At 34.8% G+C, this 21309-nt stretch overlaps 1 protein-coding gene across 1 annotated transcript in view; it reads right to left on the minus strand.

The window, feature by feature from the left end:
- LOC149782676 (uncharacterized) overlaps window positions 1-19925 on the minus strand; it is a 30710-nt gene extending 10785 nt beyond the window's left edge. Inside the window, exons 1-9 of the mRNA XM_089934164.1 lie at window positions 19751-19925; window positions 11953-11996; window positions 11276-11335; window positions 7548-7607; window positions 6287-6343; window positions 4082-4117; window positions 2178-2216; window positions 1562-1615; window positions 1073-1108 (exon numbers count right to left, since the gene is read on the minus strand). Coding sequence (XP_089790290.1) covers window positions 1073-1108; window positions 1562-1615; window positions 2178-2216; window positions 4082-4117; window positions 6287-6343; window positions 7548-7607; window positions 11276-11335; window positions 11953-11977 — 367 coding nt within the window. The 5' untranslated portion in view covers window positions 11978-11996; window positions 19751-19925. The remainder of the gene's footprint in view (window positions 1-1072; window positions 1109-1561; window positions 1616-2177; window positions 2217-4081; window positions 4118-6286; window positions 6344-7547; window positions 7608-11275; window positions 11336-11952; window positions 11997-19750) is intronic.
- Window positions 19926-21309: the final 1384 nt, after the last annotated feature.

Below are 21309 nucleotides of genomic sequence, written 5' to 3' on the forward strand. Positions count from 1 at the left end.
GTCTAAACAATTTAATAAACATACAATGAACAAAACATGGAAGATGTGTACTTTCTTTCGTCAATTGAATCAATGCATGTTAATATTTCTATATGATGTATATTTGTAAAGATGGCTTAACTCTTCAGGTAGAGAATGTAAGATTATAGAGTTTGCTTTACACAATAATTTCTGATATTGCGGAATGTTATTATGATTTAGGATAATAAAGTTCCATTTATCTGATGGTGTGAAATCATTATACGATGGAATGTGTCAAACATTTTAAGAGAACTTGAATCATTTCGGAGTGTAGAGGCGAAATCTATCATTACACCTGTTCGAATTCAGACAAGTCCAAAGAGAATGTTAAGACGAGTATTTTGGTCTGCGCATTAGCAAAAAGGGACGGAGTTAATTTAAATGTTTAAAAATGTTAGATTTCAATCCAATAACACGCTATATTCGGAGAAATGTATAATTTATGATTTCAGCATAAATTTGTATCAGTTTGTTCAATATTCTTTCAGGCTGATTTAATATAATAACGTGCAGTATCTGGATTCATACCGTACCTATAAAGAACACATCATTTTACTCTGTATAATAGGTTTAGTGACACACTGATATACTGGCTGCAAATGCATCTTTTATGTAGAAATTCTCAAATTTAGATTCAAACCTTATCAACATCCATTCTTTAATACCAGATCTATGATTGCAGTTTTGATGCTATTGAAATAGCATCCTTTGAACTACGGTATTGCATGTTACATGGGATAGATTTGGTTGAAATTTACAGATTGGTTGTTTATTAGTTAAAATCAATCAAACATGAGGATATTTGTCTTCCTTTCCAAACAATGAAGTAGCTAGAATGGTGCATATGTTGTCTGCCAATATCTCAGACACATAGGTGATGCTACATTATGGAAGACAGCTCTTTCATAGATGGTTTAAGTAACATATTTACTTTTGCTGCAAAGCTTCGTGCCTGTTTAAAACAAATGGGAGAAATTCGCAAGAGAATCGATAATATGTTTTCGATTCAGTTATACTACAATCACACTCGCAGCTTTTAAGTTGCACTTACTCTGAGAGTCCCACTTCCTGTAATTTTCTAACTGTCCTGAAATGAAAATAAATCATTCTGTGTTTAAGAGACTATCAACGTATCAGTCAGATAAACATTTAGTGAACATGCAGTTGTTATTGACCTTCGTGAATATTTTATATGGCACTCCTGCTTAAAATGGCAACCATTATAAGTCCATTTTCCTGCCTTCATGATCATTTGAGAGTTTTATAGAAGACACCCGCCCACATTGTCTATTTTAGGTTTCAGGTTGTAATGGACCGTACTCCAATCACGAGTCTCTTAAAATCACTCTAGTTGTTACAGCATATTCTGTGACAAGAATATTAATATAGAACTATCTGATGGAGAAAATAAAGAAAACTAAACAAACATAATCTGAACATAATACTTTAGCTACAAAGTTTTAATACCTTTATTTTAGAATCAAGTGATTCTACAATCGATTGATGTCAAAATACAACGAAGACAACCAAAACCACTTACGCTCTTGAAGGTACTTCATGTCTCTTTTAGTGTCTTCCTGTTTCTCAGACAATTCTAGAAAACGTTAATTCAAAACGATTTGGTTTTTTTTAAATCTTCTCAATTAATCAAACTATTTACATGTATTCTGTTAAATTAAACTCCCTCATGCCCAAATATAATGTATTTCGTTTTCTTTTTCTTAAACAAATACGAATCACATAGTACAAGTGAAGAAATGAAGTAGACATTTTGAGACCTTGATGAGACAACAATTAGAAACCTAACAGTGCAACAGGAGAGTAATACAAATTTATACAGTTAATTGGTTAAATATTATAGACAGATATTGTATGACCCTTTCAAAATATATAACAATTAGTGATGTGAAAAACATTATTGCCATTAATGTCTATCTATCTATCTTTATTGATGGATTTAATGTTTTAAAAGAACATTAAATAAAACCTTGATTACTAGTATAAAAACCAGATAAACGACTTGCCATCTTTACATACTTTACCTTTTTTCAAGACCTTAAACTTCTAATACTATATTTTCAGTGATAAATATAAAGATATATCTAACAGTCAAAATAGCATAAAAATTCTGAAGAATTATCATCAATTATTCTTACCTTTGAGACGTTTCCGACTTTCTCTCAGAATGGCCTTACCTACAGAAATGAGAATGAAGTATTATCAGAACAATGGATCTAACTTATGCTGAAACGCTCCACAAGAAATAATAACATCAGTTTTATATGGTAGTATAATATCCACCCATTGAATGGAGTAGATATGATCTTATATCCATTTTCATATGTTTACTATTGTTTTATTATTTCTGAGCAGTTTATTAAATTTATTTGTTTGTCACGTTTTATGACAAACGACTATGACCTGGGTTCACAGCATTACATTTCCTGTTTATGCACGTTCCTTATACAAGTTTGTTATAGATTACGTCAGTATCTGACGACTGTATCTTGTACACCTGTTACGATCTGACTCCCATAGTTTATCTTTTAACTGTAGATTTCCCTCTGCCATTCAAAATTATCAAAGTCTAGAATTTTTCTTTATTTTTGTGGTTGATGTTTGTGGATGTAAATATTCTCTTCCCCAGACAAAGAGTTTTTAAGCTTGAAACCTTAAGAAAAGATTCTATATTTGCGCCGTTATTTATGTATGTTTGAATATATACTATTTTTAATATTGGTTTGCATCCCCTTGTCGTCTTACAAGAAAACCACGGGAGACAGTCAAGTGTTAGGTGGTTGGTTGTATTTTGTTCTATTAATAAATCTATATTTAACATTACAACCTGCATTGTCTGGAAGGCTTTTCCTCTCCAGATGCTCCGGACTCACTTGTTCTGTTTTATTTCTTCTGCCTGTTTACTCGTTCTTGTTGTGGCTTTTGTTTATAATATTTTCCTATTTCCCTGTGTCCTATTCTCTTCAAAATTGTTATGTATTCTTCATCTATACTGTGTTCTTAACTTGTCAAGGATTGTAAGTTGTACTTCAGATTATAGTCACTCGTAAACAGAACGTTTACATAGTATTTGAGTTCAAGCCCTGTCATTTTTACAATTAGACTGTGTTTGTCCGTTAGATTGCTTCGCATTCTGTTATGATATACGTCAAGTGAAAATGTATATAAACAGGGTCATACAAATTTATTCTGCAGCGACATGATATGCTTCCTAATGGAACAGTGATGAAGAAAAGTAATTCAAATTACTACTCTGTAAAAGTTCCATGCCGAATCTGCAAGTAGTAAATCATTAAATTCTATTTTTAAAGTACTTACTATGTTTCCTAATGGAACAATATTGGCAAAATGTGTGTCAAACAGTTGACGCCAGATATAAACATTTAACTTAGTCTTGCTAAAAAATATATTTCCAAGGGAATAGCTGTATACAACATCATATCAGTTTCGTTCATCCAACGAGAAATGTGTCACATTACATTCCTTTCACCACTATATTCCGCATTCCATTCCCATATATATATATATATATATATATATATATATATATATATATATATATATAACATTTCATAATATTCAAACCGTCATTATGTACTGATTACAAGTGCCGTGTATGTTTTATTAGTTCAGTCTAATTGTCTAATTCATCCATCTTTATTCAGGAAGAAACATGTGGGACATACATTATACAGATTGTATATATTTGATATTGATATAATGCACGCACTATTTCACTGCATTTGTGGCACAATGTGATAGGCACAAGTTGATCGCATGACGGTCATGCAAATGGACGAATATGGAAGAAGGGATAGAGATATAATACATCTCAGAAACCAACAATACATTCAATAGGTATGAGATTTCGTTGAGCTAGAGTATGCTTTCATTCAAGAAAATCAATCTGGTTCTATGAATTATATGTTCAATTACTGTTATATTAATTGGTGTACATTCTGAGATAAGAATTTTGCTCCCATCCCCTTTCAAATATATGTCTCCTTTGGTTTACATACAATAAGTACAGTTGTGCACTTACCTTGCCTGTTCTGGTTCGTATCATAAATGACATGTCCTTGAAAAAAGAAAATAAGCCACTGATTTAGTGGTCAGATTAAAGATCAAAGTTATAAATGCCAACAAGAAGGAACATGGGTTACGTCTGATATGTTTGATACTTTATGAAACTTATTAAACATGTAAAGCTGCCGATTCTATAAAACTACCTATACAATATCAAAAAATGATATTAAATATAAAACTGTTGATATTATATAGAACTGTTGGTACTATATTAAACTGAAGCTACTTCACAAAAACGTTGATACTATATTAACTGATGGTACTATATAAAACTGTTGGTACTAGATAAACCTGATGATACGATATAATACGGTTTAAACCAAGAAGACCAGAAAAAGACAACCATGCACAAATAAAATTATCTTCTTTCAAATAATTCTCTGAATTGCTTAATAGCCTATAATTCCTATTATAACAAGGAAATATCCTGGATATAATTTGCGCTTACATAAACTTACATAAAACAACAGATGTCGTTATGGCTCATCGATTTCTAGGTCAATAAAACTATTTTCCTGCATCCACAACAAGATGAAATAAACTAGTTGAAACATAATACATTGAAAGGTTTAATTCCTGTAGAAACAGCCATGTTAAGTTTTCCAAACACAGCAGATGTTGTGTTTTATTTGTTTGTCTTGTCGATGTTTTGTATTTGCCTTTGAACAAGACTCATTAAGAGTCGAAAGCGCTTAGGCTAGTTAGATACTAGTTTCGCACTGTTCGTTGTCAGTTTATTGTATTTATTTTAATCAATCCCTGACACACGTGATCCCTTGCTGGATTCGGTGCACTTGAAAGAACTGTTATTCGTCATAGGATTTGTATTCGTTATATATATATATATATATATATATATATATATATATATATATATATATATATATATAAGCTATGCTGCATTGGTGTTGGCCGTACTATCCAGTACGTAAATCGTGACCAAAGTTGGTGGACCATCAAATTTTAAGTCACAATCACATATATTTTTGCTGATAATTGTGATCCTCGACAAACATCTACCTACAAAGTCATATCTACCTACAAAGTCATATCTATCTCGATTTTGAAATACATAAGAAACTCGGATAAACGCGAAATGTCACTTCAAGCACCAGAGCGGTCAGTTAGGACCCAGTGATCTATTTTTGGTTTTACGTATGGTACTCAGATACTCTCAGCTAAATACAACGATGCGTGGTTAAAATGCTTGAAATACTGACCTAAACGCACAACTTCATTATAGTCGGACTAATTATTGTAAACAAATAACCTAAACAAAACTAAACCATAGTCCCTGATGCCAGAATATTATTTCACATTGACCTACATTTAGCTGATATATGTGGTTGTCTCCAATTAAATCTATAATGTTGCATGGCTCCGGAACTTGTAATGCCTGTGAAAGCAAGGTAATCGTAAACCTAACCAAGGCGCAAGGAATGGTCACAGAAGTGGACAAGGGCAACACTATATGGCATTTAAACATTCTGATAAAATTGGGAAGTTAAAATGAATTAAACAAGAGAAAATAATAACACAAAACAAAAACATATTGCCAGTGTTCCAAGATCTAGTTATCGTTTACACGTAATTAATTAGATCATCGCTCGAAATCAAGACAAATCCAATGACATGCTGATAGAGTGTGACATACAAAAACAATAGCTCCGTAAATCGAAGTACTGAATGTCCTGCAGAATAGAAAAATGTAAAATATGAGCAGATTGCGACAATGGTTTTGCATAGCATGACAAAGTTTCTTTCGGGCAAAATACTTTCACCTTAAGTAGAGAGGCAAGTCAACAGGCTTGCTCTTTCGGTGGAATTCACGAGCACCTAGTCCAGTAGCAAAACAGGAATTGGTCTGCATGCACTGTTTCCACATTGTCATAATAATGTTTTTATTTTAACGTTCCATTATCTAACTCTTTCTCTGTAGATTTCCTGTCTTTCAAACGTATATGATTAATACCCAAAGCAGTTCCCAACGAAACTATTTAAAAAATTTTGTATTTTCGACATTACATGCTTGTGTTGAATACTAATATATTGCTTAGTCATTAGCAGGTGTTGGTATCTTCTTATATTTGTAAATGCTTGACGATGGATGTGAGACTCACTTTGGCAGAAAAACACTGTAAGTATCTTAAGTTGTTCGTACCTTTGGCATTCTGAGTTTTCTTGTTGGATTCTGCAGCCTTTTTAAAATCTTCATCTGCTGTAAGATGAATGAAAAATTATAAGTATAATGGATTTCATTTATGCTGAGAATGAGAACTTCTATCACAGGAATCACCATAATGTTGACGGATGTTGATTACAGTCTGATGAAATGACTCACATACACCTACACTATTTTCAAATATGTAAGAAATTGAGAGATTAAAGTTCTGACTTCTCAGATGTAAAGGTTTCAAGTAGATTTACCAGTATAAATATCAAAAGAAAAACAATTCTGGGCATGTGACTACTTACCTCCGCAAAGAACGTAAACATAAAAAATAATGTAATGTGTCTTAGACGTCCAGCTAAATTACTCTGACCCACTTAGAGGGAGGACCAGCGTCTATTCGTATGTTTAAATAATAATGTTTATAATTAAAACCTAGCAATAAAAAAAATAGTTTTCTCAAAGATAAACGAATGAGGCTAATTTTTGCTAAATACGAGGAATATATTTTCTAAGGTCCAGAAACCAAACGACAATCGCTAGTATGTATTTTTCCCGACAGCGATGACTTTGTTTTATCAAGATTCAACATGTCGTTCAGAAACGAATGAAGAGCTCTAGTGCGCATGGGTCTATGACGTGGAGTCACAATAGGTCTATGATATACACGCATGAGCTTTATATTATGAGAAGATGGTACATATGGCATAAACGGAGGCCCTCCATATTGAGAAAACGTAGGCTACACGATCGTGACAGCTTATCTGTGATGTGGCTGGATCTTAGAAGGCTTTGTTTTCAATTAAGTATAGTATTTTGCCTTTGTCTTTAGCCTTAAATTCCAGTCGAATTAATTTAGTTTTCGGTATGCAAAAAGCAAATTCACACCCATTGCTGGGATTTGGATTATTTATAATAAACGTTTTTCAATTCTGATCACTGTACATAACAGACACCACGCTTTCAAGTTTTCAAACCATTCTTCGTCTGATCATTTTCTTAATCCAATGTTCTCTGTACATTTCTTATCTCATTTAAATATGTAAGGTATATTGATTATTGCGCAAAAGTAGTCTCCAAAAGATGTAGTCTAAGTGTGTTTGTTTATTTTCGATATTATATGCTGATCTTGTAAACAAATGTATTGCATATTTATTATTGTGTCGGTATCTACTTATATTTCTATGCTATATGATTTAAATGAGAGTCACATTGACTAAAAATAACTTGGAATATTCGTAGTTGTTCTTACCTCTGGCATGCTGCTGAGTTTCTTCCTGTCTGGACTCTACTGTCGTCTTCAGATCTTCATCTAAAAATGCAATACACATTTTCTGGGAACAATGAATTTTACTTCTGCTGAGAATTGGGACTTACAAGGAATAATTGTAAGATAGAAATTTACGTCTATTTTAATATTTTTAATCCTGATGGATTCGGCACTATGTGCTCAATCTCTGTCATGACGTACATACGCTGTATGTACCTAGAAATACAACATAATTTACATATATTTACATTACTTATGGACAAGTCACTTCTTTTTTCCTAGATTTTGAAATGTTACACCCAAAGCATTGGCATATCTGGAACTGAGAATAAGTACTACGCAAACTATGAAATTTACGATTCACTTGGCTTCCAATTTTTTTAAGGGATTAGAAATTTAATATAGTTTGCAGGTCTATTTCAAGACTTGATGAAATCAGTCGTAAACACATACACTATGTCAAACCATGTCTAAAATGAGGATATCTATATATGTATGACTATTTGCAGTAATTATTCTTTTGTATAAATAACTTCAAACATCTCTACAATATTAAACACTTGTACACAGAAAAGATCAATGTGTGTAAAGGCAGAAACTAGCAAGAAAAGAAAAATTAGAAATATATTCCTAATACACGCCCGCCAGCACTCCCTTTTCACTGATTGGTGCAAGTTATATATAGAAAAGACTAAAAAAACAAAGAGAAAATTAAAATAAATTCGATTGATTGGTGGAATGCACATTTAGTATAAAAAAGGTCACAACTCCGGAGAAATATGCAACGTTGGATACTGCCACTGCAAACGGTTGATGAAAATTCCACTTAAGCATGAAAGAAAACCAAAATTACCTCAACATAGATGTTCGTTCAAAGAGTCCAATTATTGGTTCAGCTGTATGGCACTCACCAAAACACATCTTTTCTGGAACTTACCATTACTGATATAAATGGCTTTAACCGAACACATAACTAAAATGTGAAAGATGGATATACGGATGGACAAAAGAAAGTTATATACCCATTCCATACTCTCAACGGGGCATAAAGGAAGCAGTTAAATTGAAACAAAGTAAACAACAGGAGGACTGTCCTCAAAAATCACTAGGAACATGTTGGTTTCCTTTGTTGTTGTCATTACTGTAATGACAACAACAAAGCAAAAAAACATGTTCCCAGTGATTTTTGTCATTTAGAATGTAGAACTCAGAACTAAGGAACCACAAATGACAAGCTACCAGAGGTTCTGACATGCAAAACAGCAGCTCAGTTAGTAGACTGAACAAAAGGAAATCATCCAATGCTGAAATTAGTAGGAAATCAAAAATAATGCAGGATGGAGAAGGCTAACACTCTGAGATGCAGATATGTATAATTTATTTAATGATTAAATTCAGTTTTGTACAAACCATGGCTCCACTGTTCAGAAATATTAGTAAAACTTACTAGTTTGTTTACGAGCCTCTAATCTATTTATAGCTATTGGTATGTTTTAATAGCACTATACTTTTTCTCAGGTGGATTGCATCGTAGTAATATATTTTAATGAAAGTCAGATTGACAGGCATTTCTTGTCAACCTATACCATTATCTGCCCACATTATCATAACCACAACTGAGGCTCAGCTTACACTTTGTCTGCAACAATGTTGGCACTCTAACCTAGTCAAGGTCGCCAAATTGTTCAGCTAATGTTATGCCAAACAACAGCCCACTGGTAAGAATGTTTTAATATTAACAGAGATATTGCAGTAACCTCTGTCTCATTGTATTGATCCTTACATTCATTACTATTTGTACTAGCCTAAGCGACCCTCGGAAATGGGTTTCTCATGAATTTGATTAAATTCTTTTCAGCGGCTATTTTAGAATATGGTTTTTAAAGCGTTGTAGTAACAGCGGCGATTTCTGATGGCGGATAAGTATCGTCGGTATGTAGGGTGATTTCAGTCAAATTTGGTAATTTAGCTTGTTTAAGTTATTTTTCCCATTGTTACCGAGGCCATAGTTCAAGACAGTTCAGCCGTTGTTGATGTTTGAAAGTCATTTTTATCGACATTTCATCAACTTATTTATAACGGTCGCATTTTTTGATTACAGATAAACATCTTTTGTACCAACCATAAAGCCTTATATATAAGGGTGGCTTCTGCCATCTTATGTTGTTGTGTTAAGGGGAGATTTAGAAAAGAAAATGTACGTCTTTGCCCTTTTCATTATTATAAACGATAGCCTTTTTGACCATCGGCATTGGTTTTTTTACGGATAATTAACTGTAACAATATAGTTGCCTTTTGAACAAAAGTCGACCAACTGTAGGTACCGTTGCCAGGCAAAGCACGAATCTTTGGACAAAAATAACTGCAGACATAAGAACTATGAAATATCCCAATTTCCCAGTTCAGACATTGTAATGACGTTAATATTTCCATTTATATTTTTGCCCAGTTTTTCAATAGTGTATTAACTCCGTAGACAACGTATCATCCTCTTAGTTTTACTTCTCAACATCATCGTCGTCGTCGTTTCTTCTTCACTGTCATCATTACCAATCATGTTAGAACTAAATGCTTATCCTAAAATCACTTCGTGAATCTATATAAAACGCAGAATCAGAAAGAGCAATGTACTTTACATTTGATAGGTCAAGTGTCATCAATAATAACGCTCGGAATGAAGTGGCAGGTTTCCAGCTGATTGAATTGTAACCTGTGGGGTGATTAAAACTGAAACTTCATTATATAGATGAGTCGGGAGATAGATAGATAGATAGATCGACAGATAGATAGATAGATCCATGATATTGAAAACCAGGAAAATAGTCCGAGCATATAGTACCTAGTTTAGTAGAATGTTTCACATATGAATAAGTTTGAAATGTTACATGCTGTCTTGATAATAACAGAATATACATCAAAGTTTACAACAATGCATGGAGTGTTGAAATTCCTTGCTCTGCAATGAATACAGTCATATGCCAAGTAACAATTAATTGCGTGTCATTTAGGCTGTTTTGTGTTACTTCCCTTGACGTACTTTGTATCAATTTGCTAAGCCTGGTTGATTCTTACATGATTTCATAACCTTAGGCGTGATAGTGTGTGCATAAGGTTATAAATTTTCATCAGTTATTATAACAACTATACAATAATGAAGGTTTTTAATTAACATCAGAAATAAACAATTTGTGACCTTCGGCTGGATCGTTCAAGGCCTTGTTGCTAATTAGGTACAGTAATCCGCGTTTTTATTTAGCCTGCAATTGGGTCCAATCAGCTTTGTTCTTGGTACGCAGAACAATCATTTGCACACATCATTGTCCTTTCGATTATTTCTGACACACTTTTCCAGTCATGATCTCAGCGCCAAACATACACATATTTTCCAAATTGTGATGCTATTTTCCATCTGATCACTTTATTGTTTAAATGTTCTATGTACATTTCTATCTCATTTAATTATCACATTTTAAGTTTTCAACGGAACTAATCTAAGTGTTTTTGATGTATTTGATATACTGTAAACAATTTCTTCCCAACAGGGATATTTTAAGTGTGTTTTTGTCTTTTTGACATTTTTTGCCTATCTTGCATCTATTTCATATTCATTAATGTGTGTTGGTATCTACTTATATTTCCAAGTGCAAATTGATCAAAGTGAAAGTACAGTTTGCCAAAAAAAAACACTAAAATATCTAAGTTGTTCTTACCTTTCGCTTCCTTATGTGTTTCTTCCTGGTTGGAATCTAAAGTCTTTTTCAAATCTTCATCTAAAAATGAAATGAAAGTATTAAGAGAACAATTGATCTTACTTCTGCTTAGAATTAGGACTTCTTTCAAAGGAATTATCATAATATTGAAGACTGCATATATTTGAAGATTTTGTTTCATATCTTGATGAAGTGAGCAATATGCAAACACAACATGTCAAAACGTGTACATGTTGTATATTTCTAAATATGCATCATTCCTTTCACCATATTACTTTACTTAGGGACAATTTGCTTCCTGTTTCTTAGATGTTACAAAAAATTTACACACGTGCAATCGCTATGTGTAGAAATGAAAATAAATGTTATAAAAACTATGGAATTTAAGATTTACTGGAATTAAAATTTCTTACTCAGTACTTAGACATTTGGTATTTACTTCTATTCGCATACACATGAAAAATGGACGGGTTTCTCGGTTCGAGGGAGTAATTACATAGCTCAAATAGTGATGAAACATCGATATCATCTGGTTTTAATGGAACCCGAAGATTACAAGACCAAACTCTTTCAAGACTGAGTATTATTTAGATGATTCGCAAATACAACCTTTTTACACGTAACGACGCCATTGGGACTTTGATGAATTAATTGCAACGAAATGTAATGAGTCATACCAGCTTGCCTCCTCATTTTGTCCATGGCTACACTGTGATGTTATCTACCTGGAAAGATATGCAGATATAAAATCATGTCAATAAACCACCAATGCACTGCTATGTTGCAAGAATTGACAAAATACTACTTGTATCTAAAATTAGATCAGTTGAAGTTTTAATATTTTTCATCTTGAATTCATTGCCATCCGACGCTCATTGAGTGAAGTTTGCATTTAGCGGTTTAGGGTACTGTGATGGATAATTTCTACAGAAAGCATGGGCAGTATGCATACAAATTGTTTATATATATATATATATATATATATATATATATATATATATATATATATATATATATATATATATATATATATATATAGTGAAACTCCTGAAAACAGAAACCTCAGTATATCGGAATTCCCACCAGACCAAATATTTTAGTCCCTAGTTATTCCATCTTAAATATGATCATTTTTCCCAGTAAAACGAAACCAACGCAGCTACGAATACCGAAAGAAATTCGTTCCCAAATTTTAAGTTCAAGCTTAAAATTCACATTAAACCGAAACTCGTTTCAATTCTTGGAAACTATTTAGTTGCTAAATTCCCGACGTACGCTGGATCAGGTTAGTAACGGTTATCAAGCACTGTTGTGCCGTGATTTCTGAGACAAAGATCCGGAAATGTCTCAAGGGCAAACGAGGTATAAACAATAATTGAAACGCGCGCTTATTAAAGACTACTCAGAAGTCTTTGCACCGTGTAAATGAATGAGCCTTTAAGTAAAATTAATAATATCTAAATTCTAGTAGGTAAGCAATTTAAGAAATAGTAAGTTTGTCTGCTTATTTTCTAATTGTGATTGAAGCTATTCATTTTTGCACATGATCAATATAACATTATATGCTTGTGTGGTTTTTTTAAATTAAATATCGGGGTTTTATTAACCAGGCACGTGACCTTGTGTTTGATGCGTTAAAGGCGGACACCGAGAAAACCATATTCTAAAGTCTGGTTTACATAATGACATACCCTAAAGTTTAGATCTTCTACATCGATTCAAAAATTCGCGTTTGCTAAAGAAGGGCATTATCTTGTTACAAGAAATGGGGTCATTGAGATAATCCACAATGGTGAAAGAAAGAGACAAGGAAAAATAGACTGAGCTCAACACCTTCTTCAAGTTAGGCTCTTGAACTGTGAACATTACGAATGATATGGAATTTTTAAACATGATGGAGTATCAATCATAATTCCAGTGGATTTTTAAGTTATAAACGTATCACATTCCTTCAATGCTTCGTGTGACGAGGACTGTATTTCTATGTGAAAGAACTGTATTTATTTTACGTGTAAGAGTGTGATTTCCGAAGGTACCTATATTTCTTATCTTTTTCTTTATTAAATACAAGTTTAAAAAAAACAACAACATATTTCTTAATTTTGTGAAATCTTACGCATACATCTACGTATGCTCTCATCACATCACATCTCTCTCTCTCTCTCTCTCTCTCTCTCTCTCTCTCTCTCTCTCTCTCTCTCTCTCTCTCTCGTCACATATAACATATGCGCTACAAAGAAGACGTTTTCCCATCTGCAAAAGCGTCAGTAAAAGAAAACTTCTCAAAGTCCTCAAAATATCCATGCAAAAACCTCAATATATCCATACAAAAACCTCAATATATCCATACAAAGTCATGAGCCAGCCATGGGTGAGATGAGGAGCTGAATTTACACTTGTTGTTACATCCTGTTCGTAACTCATAAATTGCTTAATGAACCATGCTTTGAAAAGAGGTACATCGCATACATCGCACCATTTCTGTCAACAGGTTGAGAACATTAGCTTAACCAGGATCGTATAGCCCACTGAGGAGCTATGTAGATGAGCTGAGCATTGGCGATCAAGACTTGTGTGGGAGGCGCCATCTCAGCCTGTTCTATGATGAACTTGCTAGTGTCGAACAGGATGAAGAATACATCCCAGTCCTGCTCCCGTCCTTGTTAGACAATAATTTTGGACCCAGTACCTCTCTGCTGAGGAGGGGACCTTGGCGACTAATATCTCGGAATATCTCAATCAGAATTTTGGGACGAACCCTAGCAGCAGACTTGGCAGGAAAACGTAAACACTTCTGGCCTTCCCTTTCCTTTTAGAAGCAGCCGATGTGGGTAAGTGACCCACAACATTGGTACTGCTCTGAGGTCAAATCTCTGCCATCCAATGCACAATAAAAGAAAAAGACAATTATCTTCCCTGGAATGGAAGTACCCACATCCCGTATGAATTAAGATGGACATTGGCAAAGAGAGTGATACAGATTCCAAGTTTGTTTTGAACACATTGTCTCATTATAAACAGATATGATTCACATATCATGGATGATAAATGTTTAATATTTAAACACACATATGCAAAATGTAACATTCTATCATTAAGGGCATAGGGTTTATATACAACTATGAAAAGGGTATGAGCCTGTCCCCAAGTGTGATTAAAGTATAGAATTTGTACGAAAATGTCAATGTGTCATACACAAGCAAGATATATGTATTATTGATTTTGGGGAATTTTACTCGCATAGTGATACTGAAGTATTGATTCAACTTTGGAACATATGTAACTCGTGTCGTGAAGCTGACGATGATGAAGTATTTCCGGTTCTTTAGTTCTTATCGAATGGTCAAGGAGCAACCACTCAACGCCAGCCTCTGTATCCAGTAAACGAAAGATTCACATTAGGCACACAAAATTCATCGTAAACTCTGATCTGATGCAGGAACCCTTCGCAGAACTCCACGTTCGGTGTGATTTAGTCTAATAATGGGGATTTCAGACAATACGCCCATTTTTTCGGACCAATGTACCGAAACCCATTATGAATTCCCCATGATTTTTCCCCACTCAGAAATTTGTCACAGATGATGCTCTGTGAAAGCTTGTCATGGATTGTGAGCTGCGGTGCTGAGAGCTCGCAGACAGATCGATATGAAAAGGCAACCAATACGTGATTAGAGAATATCAGTGGGATATTATATAATATCATTTGAAACCAAAGATTGTGTTCTAAGGTCAAAAATGATTCAATACATATTTAACTTGAATGTGTCATGTCTTTAGCCATAAAGACCCAAAGGAGATTATATCATTTTTCAAAGGCAATCGGGAGCATCTTGATAAATTAACCCGGTTAGGGATTGAGTTGTAAGACGCAAGACGGCTTAATAAGCATACCAAGAAAGGCAGATATACTTACACTTAGTATATGAATGACTGGGTAAGGTTTTCCGAAACTCAGCTGGTGTCAATTGATGAATCCCATTTATCATTGTCCTGCAAGGATATTTCCACCAACGACTGCGAACGCGCGAACAAATGTCTCGTACGCGTTTGGTTGTCGAATCCAGTGAGATTATAATGATCTGTATCTGCGTACAGTGTTGATGCTTGCGGATGTCAATCAGAGGTTCAGTCCCTCGCATTACTTATCACCACCTGGAATGGACTGAGATGCATTTTTATCGAAAAGCAAGATCGAGTTGGAACTATTCACTGGTATTGATTAACATGTGTTTATTAAATGCGGCGTCCTTGGCGAGATTTCTATAGCGAGTCACCGTTACAATCGCGAACTATCCACTCATGGACAGATACGAACATGCTTTCTCAAGCAGTTGCATTATATATCCTGACAGATATATATGGTTGGGCGATGATGTAGTAGTATATACCTGTATGTGCCTTCACATGGATTGATCACGCTGATGCAGACTGCACGGGTATGAGAGCGATTGCCACTATGGATACTTTTTAAGTTGACATAGAGTACGCGAACGAATTGTTCAACATCCACTATGATTATCCATTGCCCCAAAAGTGCTATGGGTGACTCGCAAGTGGTTGTCCCCGTATCAGTGTGGAATCGTATAGGTTTCCAGACGCAAATTTAAAGAATGCTCCGAGCTTGTACCAAATCTGCGCACGAGCCTTAATTATTTAGCATAATTAGCAGTTGTATGTTCAGCTCGAACAAGCTCGTGTATTCGAGAAAACCATGCAGGAAGCGAATCCGCATGGAGCTTTGTGCGCGACAGTGAACATCAAAATCTCAACAGGCTGAATGCGGACCGTGAATACCCGGAAGATCATCGATGGTGGATTCATTGCTGTCCGCAAAAAGAAAAAAAACACCTGAAGCTGGCCTAACCAGTCTATGTTGGAGCGTCCGCGGTGAATGTGTACAAAGATATGGACTCATTATTGATGCATACTACCCATAATTATTTATATGCGGACTCACGCGAGGCGTCACTGTTAATGAATTTGACATCAGCGAGTACAAGTGGGACCAGAAAGTTGTGGGGAAATTAAGGGATAAATGAGTTGATAAACCATCGAGACATACACTGGACTGAGGCATAAAATGCACTCGATAGTGATTGGAACTGCTAGAAATATTACGTAACCAAAGGAGTTCCCCGGTTTGTGGTCGCGAAAGATCTCAGGCACATCATGTACTTAAAATGTCCACGCGAGCGGTACTAGTTCGCACAAGCGGCTAATTTGATTCTTTCAAAGAAACATCTCCTGCGTACATACTGCTGCACCAAGGTATGTTTGTACAGATGAATCGAAAACTATCGATTTTCTTTGATGGTGGAACCAATTACGCATACGGGCATGTGCAAATCATAAAATAAATATTGGTTGTAATTGCTCTCGCATGAATGTCCTACTTGGAGGGTTTCGCTTCTTATTCTCGAAAGGTAGCATGGTTGTTTCCTCGGAATGTCAATTGGGTTCCGAAATCGTACACATATCAATTGACCATAATAGGTTAAAAGCACGACATTGCCCAGCTTATATCGTCCCCTGTCCACACAACTACATGCCGAAATTGTTTCCGAGTGGGACTAACGCGGTGGTTAAGAAATAGCTTTGTAGGACACGTCAGTATTCTGCCGAGTCGTGTAAACGGACTTCAACCCAATCATAAATGTGGTTTCATTTTTCAACGCTGCTACGACCGACCGAATCATCGTCACCCATTCACGATTCATCAACACTTCTTACACGTATCTGTATACGAATAAGAGTTCTGCATGTGTACGGTTTAATCAATCCACGATGGCCTGATCACGATGTATGCTAACATATCCCCATGATGTTTCACCAATAGCGCAAGAACGGCTCAGAGAAATTCTTCACCTGTCACCGCCTGCAGAAACCGCGGTTTTTTCAGCGATAAATTTGACAGATACGTTTGAGTGTGTTTTCGACACTTGTTGAATCTTTAGAAGACAACGGCTCCGCTTCATATTATCTCATGGTGACATCTACTACGGTTAGTACATATTTGTTGTTACATGCTTGTACAACATCACATGGGAGAAACAATAGATCAGCCTCGTTAACTCAGTCATATATTTTCAAACTACAACAGGCAATTTGACTTGGCGCGACAATGTAGATCTGACACGGAACTTGTGTGTTCCTGTTTTTAATCCTTTAAAGACTGCTTTGGAAGAACCAGTTAGGCTATGTTGCATACGTAAAGTGGAACACCCCATTTTGTTTGAAGTTATAGGTAAGTCAAATAGATTAGTGTCGAAGGACAAGTTAGTACGTGTAATTAGCTTGAATGGGAATGTTTGAGTCATTTCTATTAAAAAGTATTGCCAGTTTGTATTAAGCGTTTCTCTCTTATTTTAATCTATATAGAAAACACAAAACACGGTTATTACGGTAGTCGCAATAGCATACAAGTGTGATTCATTTTTAATGCAAAAAGTCGAAATACATTTGTGATTCAGGAAATGGTGCACCATTCGCAAAGTGAGCAGCAGTATCCGGCAAAACTAGATTTCAGAACTCCTGAACGGTGTTTGTCATTGTAAGGGGCAACACACTGCAAACACCATACTGATGTAATTCGTTCTGGTCCCTACTACATTCGTTGTCACAGCTACACCATCGAACATGTTAGCACTCCCTTACATCAATGGAGATGCAGAAACATGTTTTTCTATGTTAAGAAAACGGTTCAACAAGGTCTTCGACGAAATTTGATGATGAATACAAAATGACACTTGCAATACCATCAGCCAACATCCTCAGCACCCCATCCCACCTCCTTCCCCGAACTATTGAGAACAGAAAAGACAAAACCTAATTAAGAAAATACTTCATTGTCAAATGGCTTTTTAACGACAAGGCACTGGTATAATTTGTATTTATGTAACTTACATCTGGTTGTGATTATGCGAGTGTTGACACACGTATGTGGTGATGGTATTTGACAATGCTAAATCTCCCAGCTATATTTTTTCTGTGGGAGGTATTAAATGCTTCAAAGAAAATATGTTTTCTTTTCTTATTTTTGTCAGTAAATTTGAATTTCCAGTAATTCTGTATAAGCTTATACGAAAAGAGAATTATATTCTCAATTAGACAATGTCGCTGTGTGATCAATATTATTTTACATTCCAGAATCCACTGAGGGTTAGACTAATTGTGAATATTAATGTAGCTTTAAAAGTGCACTAGATAATTTGCCAAAAATAAAACACTACAGCGTTAAGCAAAAACTGTGCTTTAGAATGAATTTGAGTCTGATATAAAAACCAGATGTTCGTAACTATTTAGTATTGTCCTAGTGGCGCTAACATCAACAATATGGAAAGAGGGGTCTTCATTTTTCCTGTTGTCAAAATCCATAAAAGACAAGGAATGTGTCTTTACTTTCATTTGCCAATAGCAGAGTAACTCAAATTTTTGCTAGGGCAATCGGTATATCGATAGGAAAAATGATCGCCAACTTACATATCAAACGAGTTATTGATACGCTGTCTTGAGAAAATCAGTCTTGTAGTAAAAAGAAAAACTGGTATACCAGTAAAAATTACCAGGGTATGAGGAAATTATAAGCAAGTTCATTTTACGGGTTTAATAAAGTATGAGCCGATTTAAGCCTTCAACCCACATGGATTTTTTGGGCAACAGATCAATCGGATTTTTTTAATATTGTCTCATAACTGACAGAAAATCATGAATTGCAATTTAAAAAAAAAAAACAATATCTCCAGTACAACGCTATAAAAGCAATCGCGCAAGAAATTATGCCTCCTCCCTATCCCTTTGCGAGGGTTGCTTGGGTGGTTGCTACGCCAGTGTCCACGAATGATTATTATTATTATTATTAGTAGAAGTAGTAGTAGTAGTATTTATATTTTTATTAATAGTATTATTATAAGAATGATATGTAAATGAAAAATAAATAATTTCAGTTCTTTAAGAGACTGACAGATAATTAGTAGACAACGTGGACATACCTGTTTCAACCAACCGGATATTCGATATGAGCAATAAATAGCAAATCATGGGATAACCAAATAATGTTCATGCCTAAATATAACTTTTAGATATCAGGGACTAGTCTTGTAAATCAGATTATCAATGGACGAAGTGCATTATTTTGTATTAACCAATGATAAAGCATTATTCTACTTAGCACGTTGCATTTGAAGATTAGGCGACTACGATATTGACCCTGTCCAACGGAAACGTTGGATAACGTACTGGCAGTCCATAAAGGTGCGATAGCGATTCAGATTTACATGGGCTTTAAGGGTCGAGTCTCCCAGCTAAACATTGGTGTCAAAGCTATTATGCTACGCGACGTGTAGCCTGATATATAAGAGACGATTCCTAAATAGGTTGCAGGAGAAATAGGAGAAGTGTCCTCCCTTTGCTTATTGTATAGAGTATACGAAGCATGATTACAAGTCGCTGTTCTGAGGTGCTTTTCAAAAGAACTTACCTCAAACCTGTGTACTCATGACGTTATACCACTTTCGAGAAACACACATCATCTCTCATAACACTGAATTCCACATTGACTATTTCAGATATCACTTCCTTCTCCAAATTCAGTTTCTCGATGTCATGTCTTGAAATCTGTTTATGGCCTAATGTTATAAGGTATCGCAATATTGGCAGGAAGCCATTGGCTACAGTGAACAAAATTGCTAAGAACCGTTTTTAAACCTGCAGAAAAAATCGCACGTGTACTATCTAGTTATCTAGTAATGAAGTCAAAAGCAGTATAATTTTTCTTGGGTTTGTTTTGTATTTTAAGTTTAGTAATGAAGATTAACACTATATTTTACAGGCAATGTACAACTGGCAAAACAGCGTTTTTGCAAACATTTTAAGCCACTGAAAGAAATAGACTGGAAAATGTATCTATTCTGATATAAATATATGAAAATGATACATTTTAAATTAGTAATTCTCTTTACAAGTAAGAATCACTGTCGTTTTTTTCTTCTTCATCATCTTGTTTCGTTTTATTTTGGTTTATGTGGGTTTTTATTTTCATACCTATTTATGTTGCGCTAGCAAAGAACACACCAAACATCGTACATATAAAACTCCATGAAACTAATATTTGCTAAGCATGGACATAAGAAAAATATCGGTACCTGCTTCGAATAAGACATACCAAGTATATAGCTCCTAACTTATTCTGTACATTATAGTTCAGATTATATGTTTACATTGGTGACTGTTTCTACGGAGTTAGCGATTAAACGTAGTTATTCAATCCTCTCTACAATGCGCTGTTATTGTTTTAATGTTTAATGACAATAGCATGAGATACAAGACGATGAGGCACGGTAGAAGGTATTGTCAATGTCTTTAATGGTGCATTTTGTGGACATATTTTGTTCTTTCGATTCATTCACTTCCTTTATTATCAAACTCGGAAAATAACAATGAACATAAACGTTTTGTTTTATATATGCATTGTCTCTCATAGAATACATCAAAGTAAAAAAAGGTTTGTTAAAAATGATTTGCCAGAATATAAGGAAAATTCAGATTGAAATTTATTCAAGATACGACTTCTTATCATTGTCAGTGGCATGTTACTTGGGAACGGCGCTTCTTAACCGTATAGATTATGCATATTCCATCAATGTAACTTGCAAAGTGGCGGCTTATTGTGGGGTAGGGGGGTACAAATTGGATGGCAAGATCTTTTTTCTCCGACGAAACTGTCCATATAAATATATTTAATCCTTCGCACATACATACATACATACATATATATATATATATATATATATATATATATATATATATATATATATATATATATATATACACACATAGTCTCGGGACTTTAAACCTTTCGGAGCCCCTTCCTCTGCCTGAAAATAGTCCAGATTGCCTTCCAAGAACATACCAACTTTCAGTTTAAATTCCAGCTGGGAATACAGTCTAAATGTAAATACTTTGTCCGCCATACCTTGACACTCGCAAAGCAGGGCCTATGAACGGGGACAGTGTTTTGGGACTGTGACACCTAT

Source organism: Sinohyriopsis cumingii, chromosome 15 (assembly GCF_028554795.1).
Source record: "Sinohyriopsis cumingii isolate HCF-2022 chromosome 15, ASM2855479v2, whole genome shotgun sequence".
Classification (NCBI taxonomy): Eukaryota; Metazoa; Mollusca; class Bivalvia; order Unionida; family Unionidae; genus Sinohyriopsis; species Sinohyriopsis cumingii.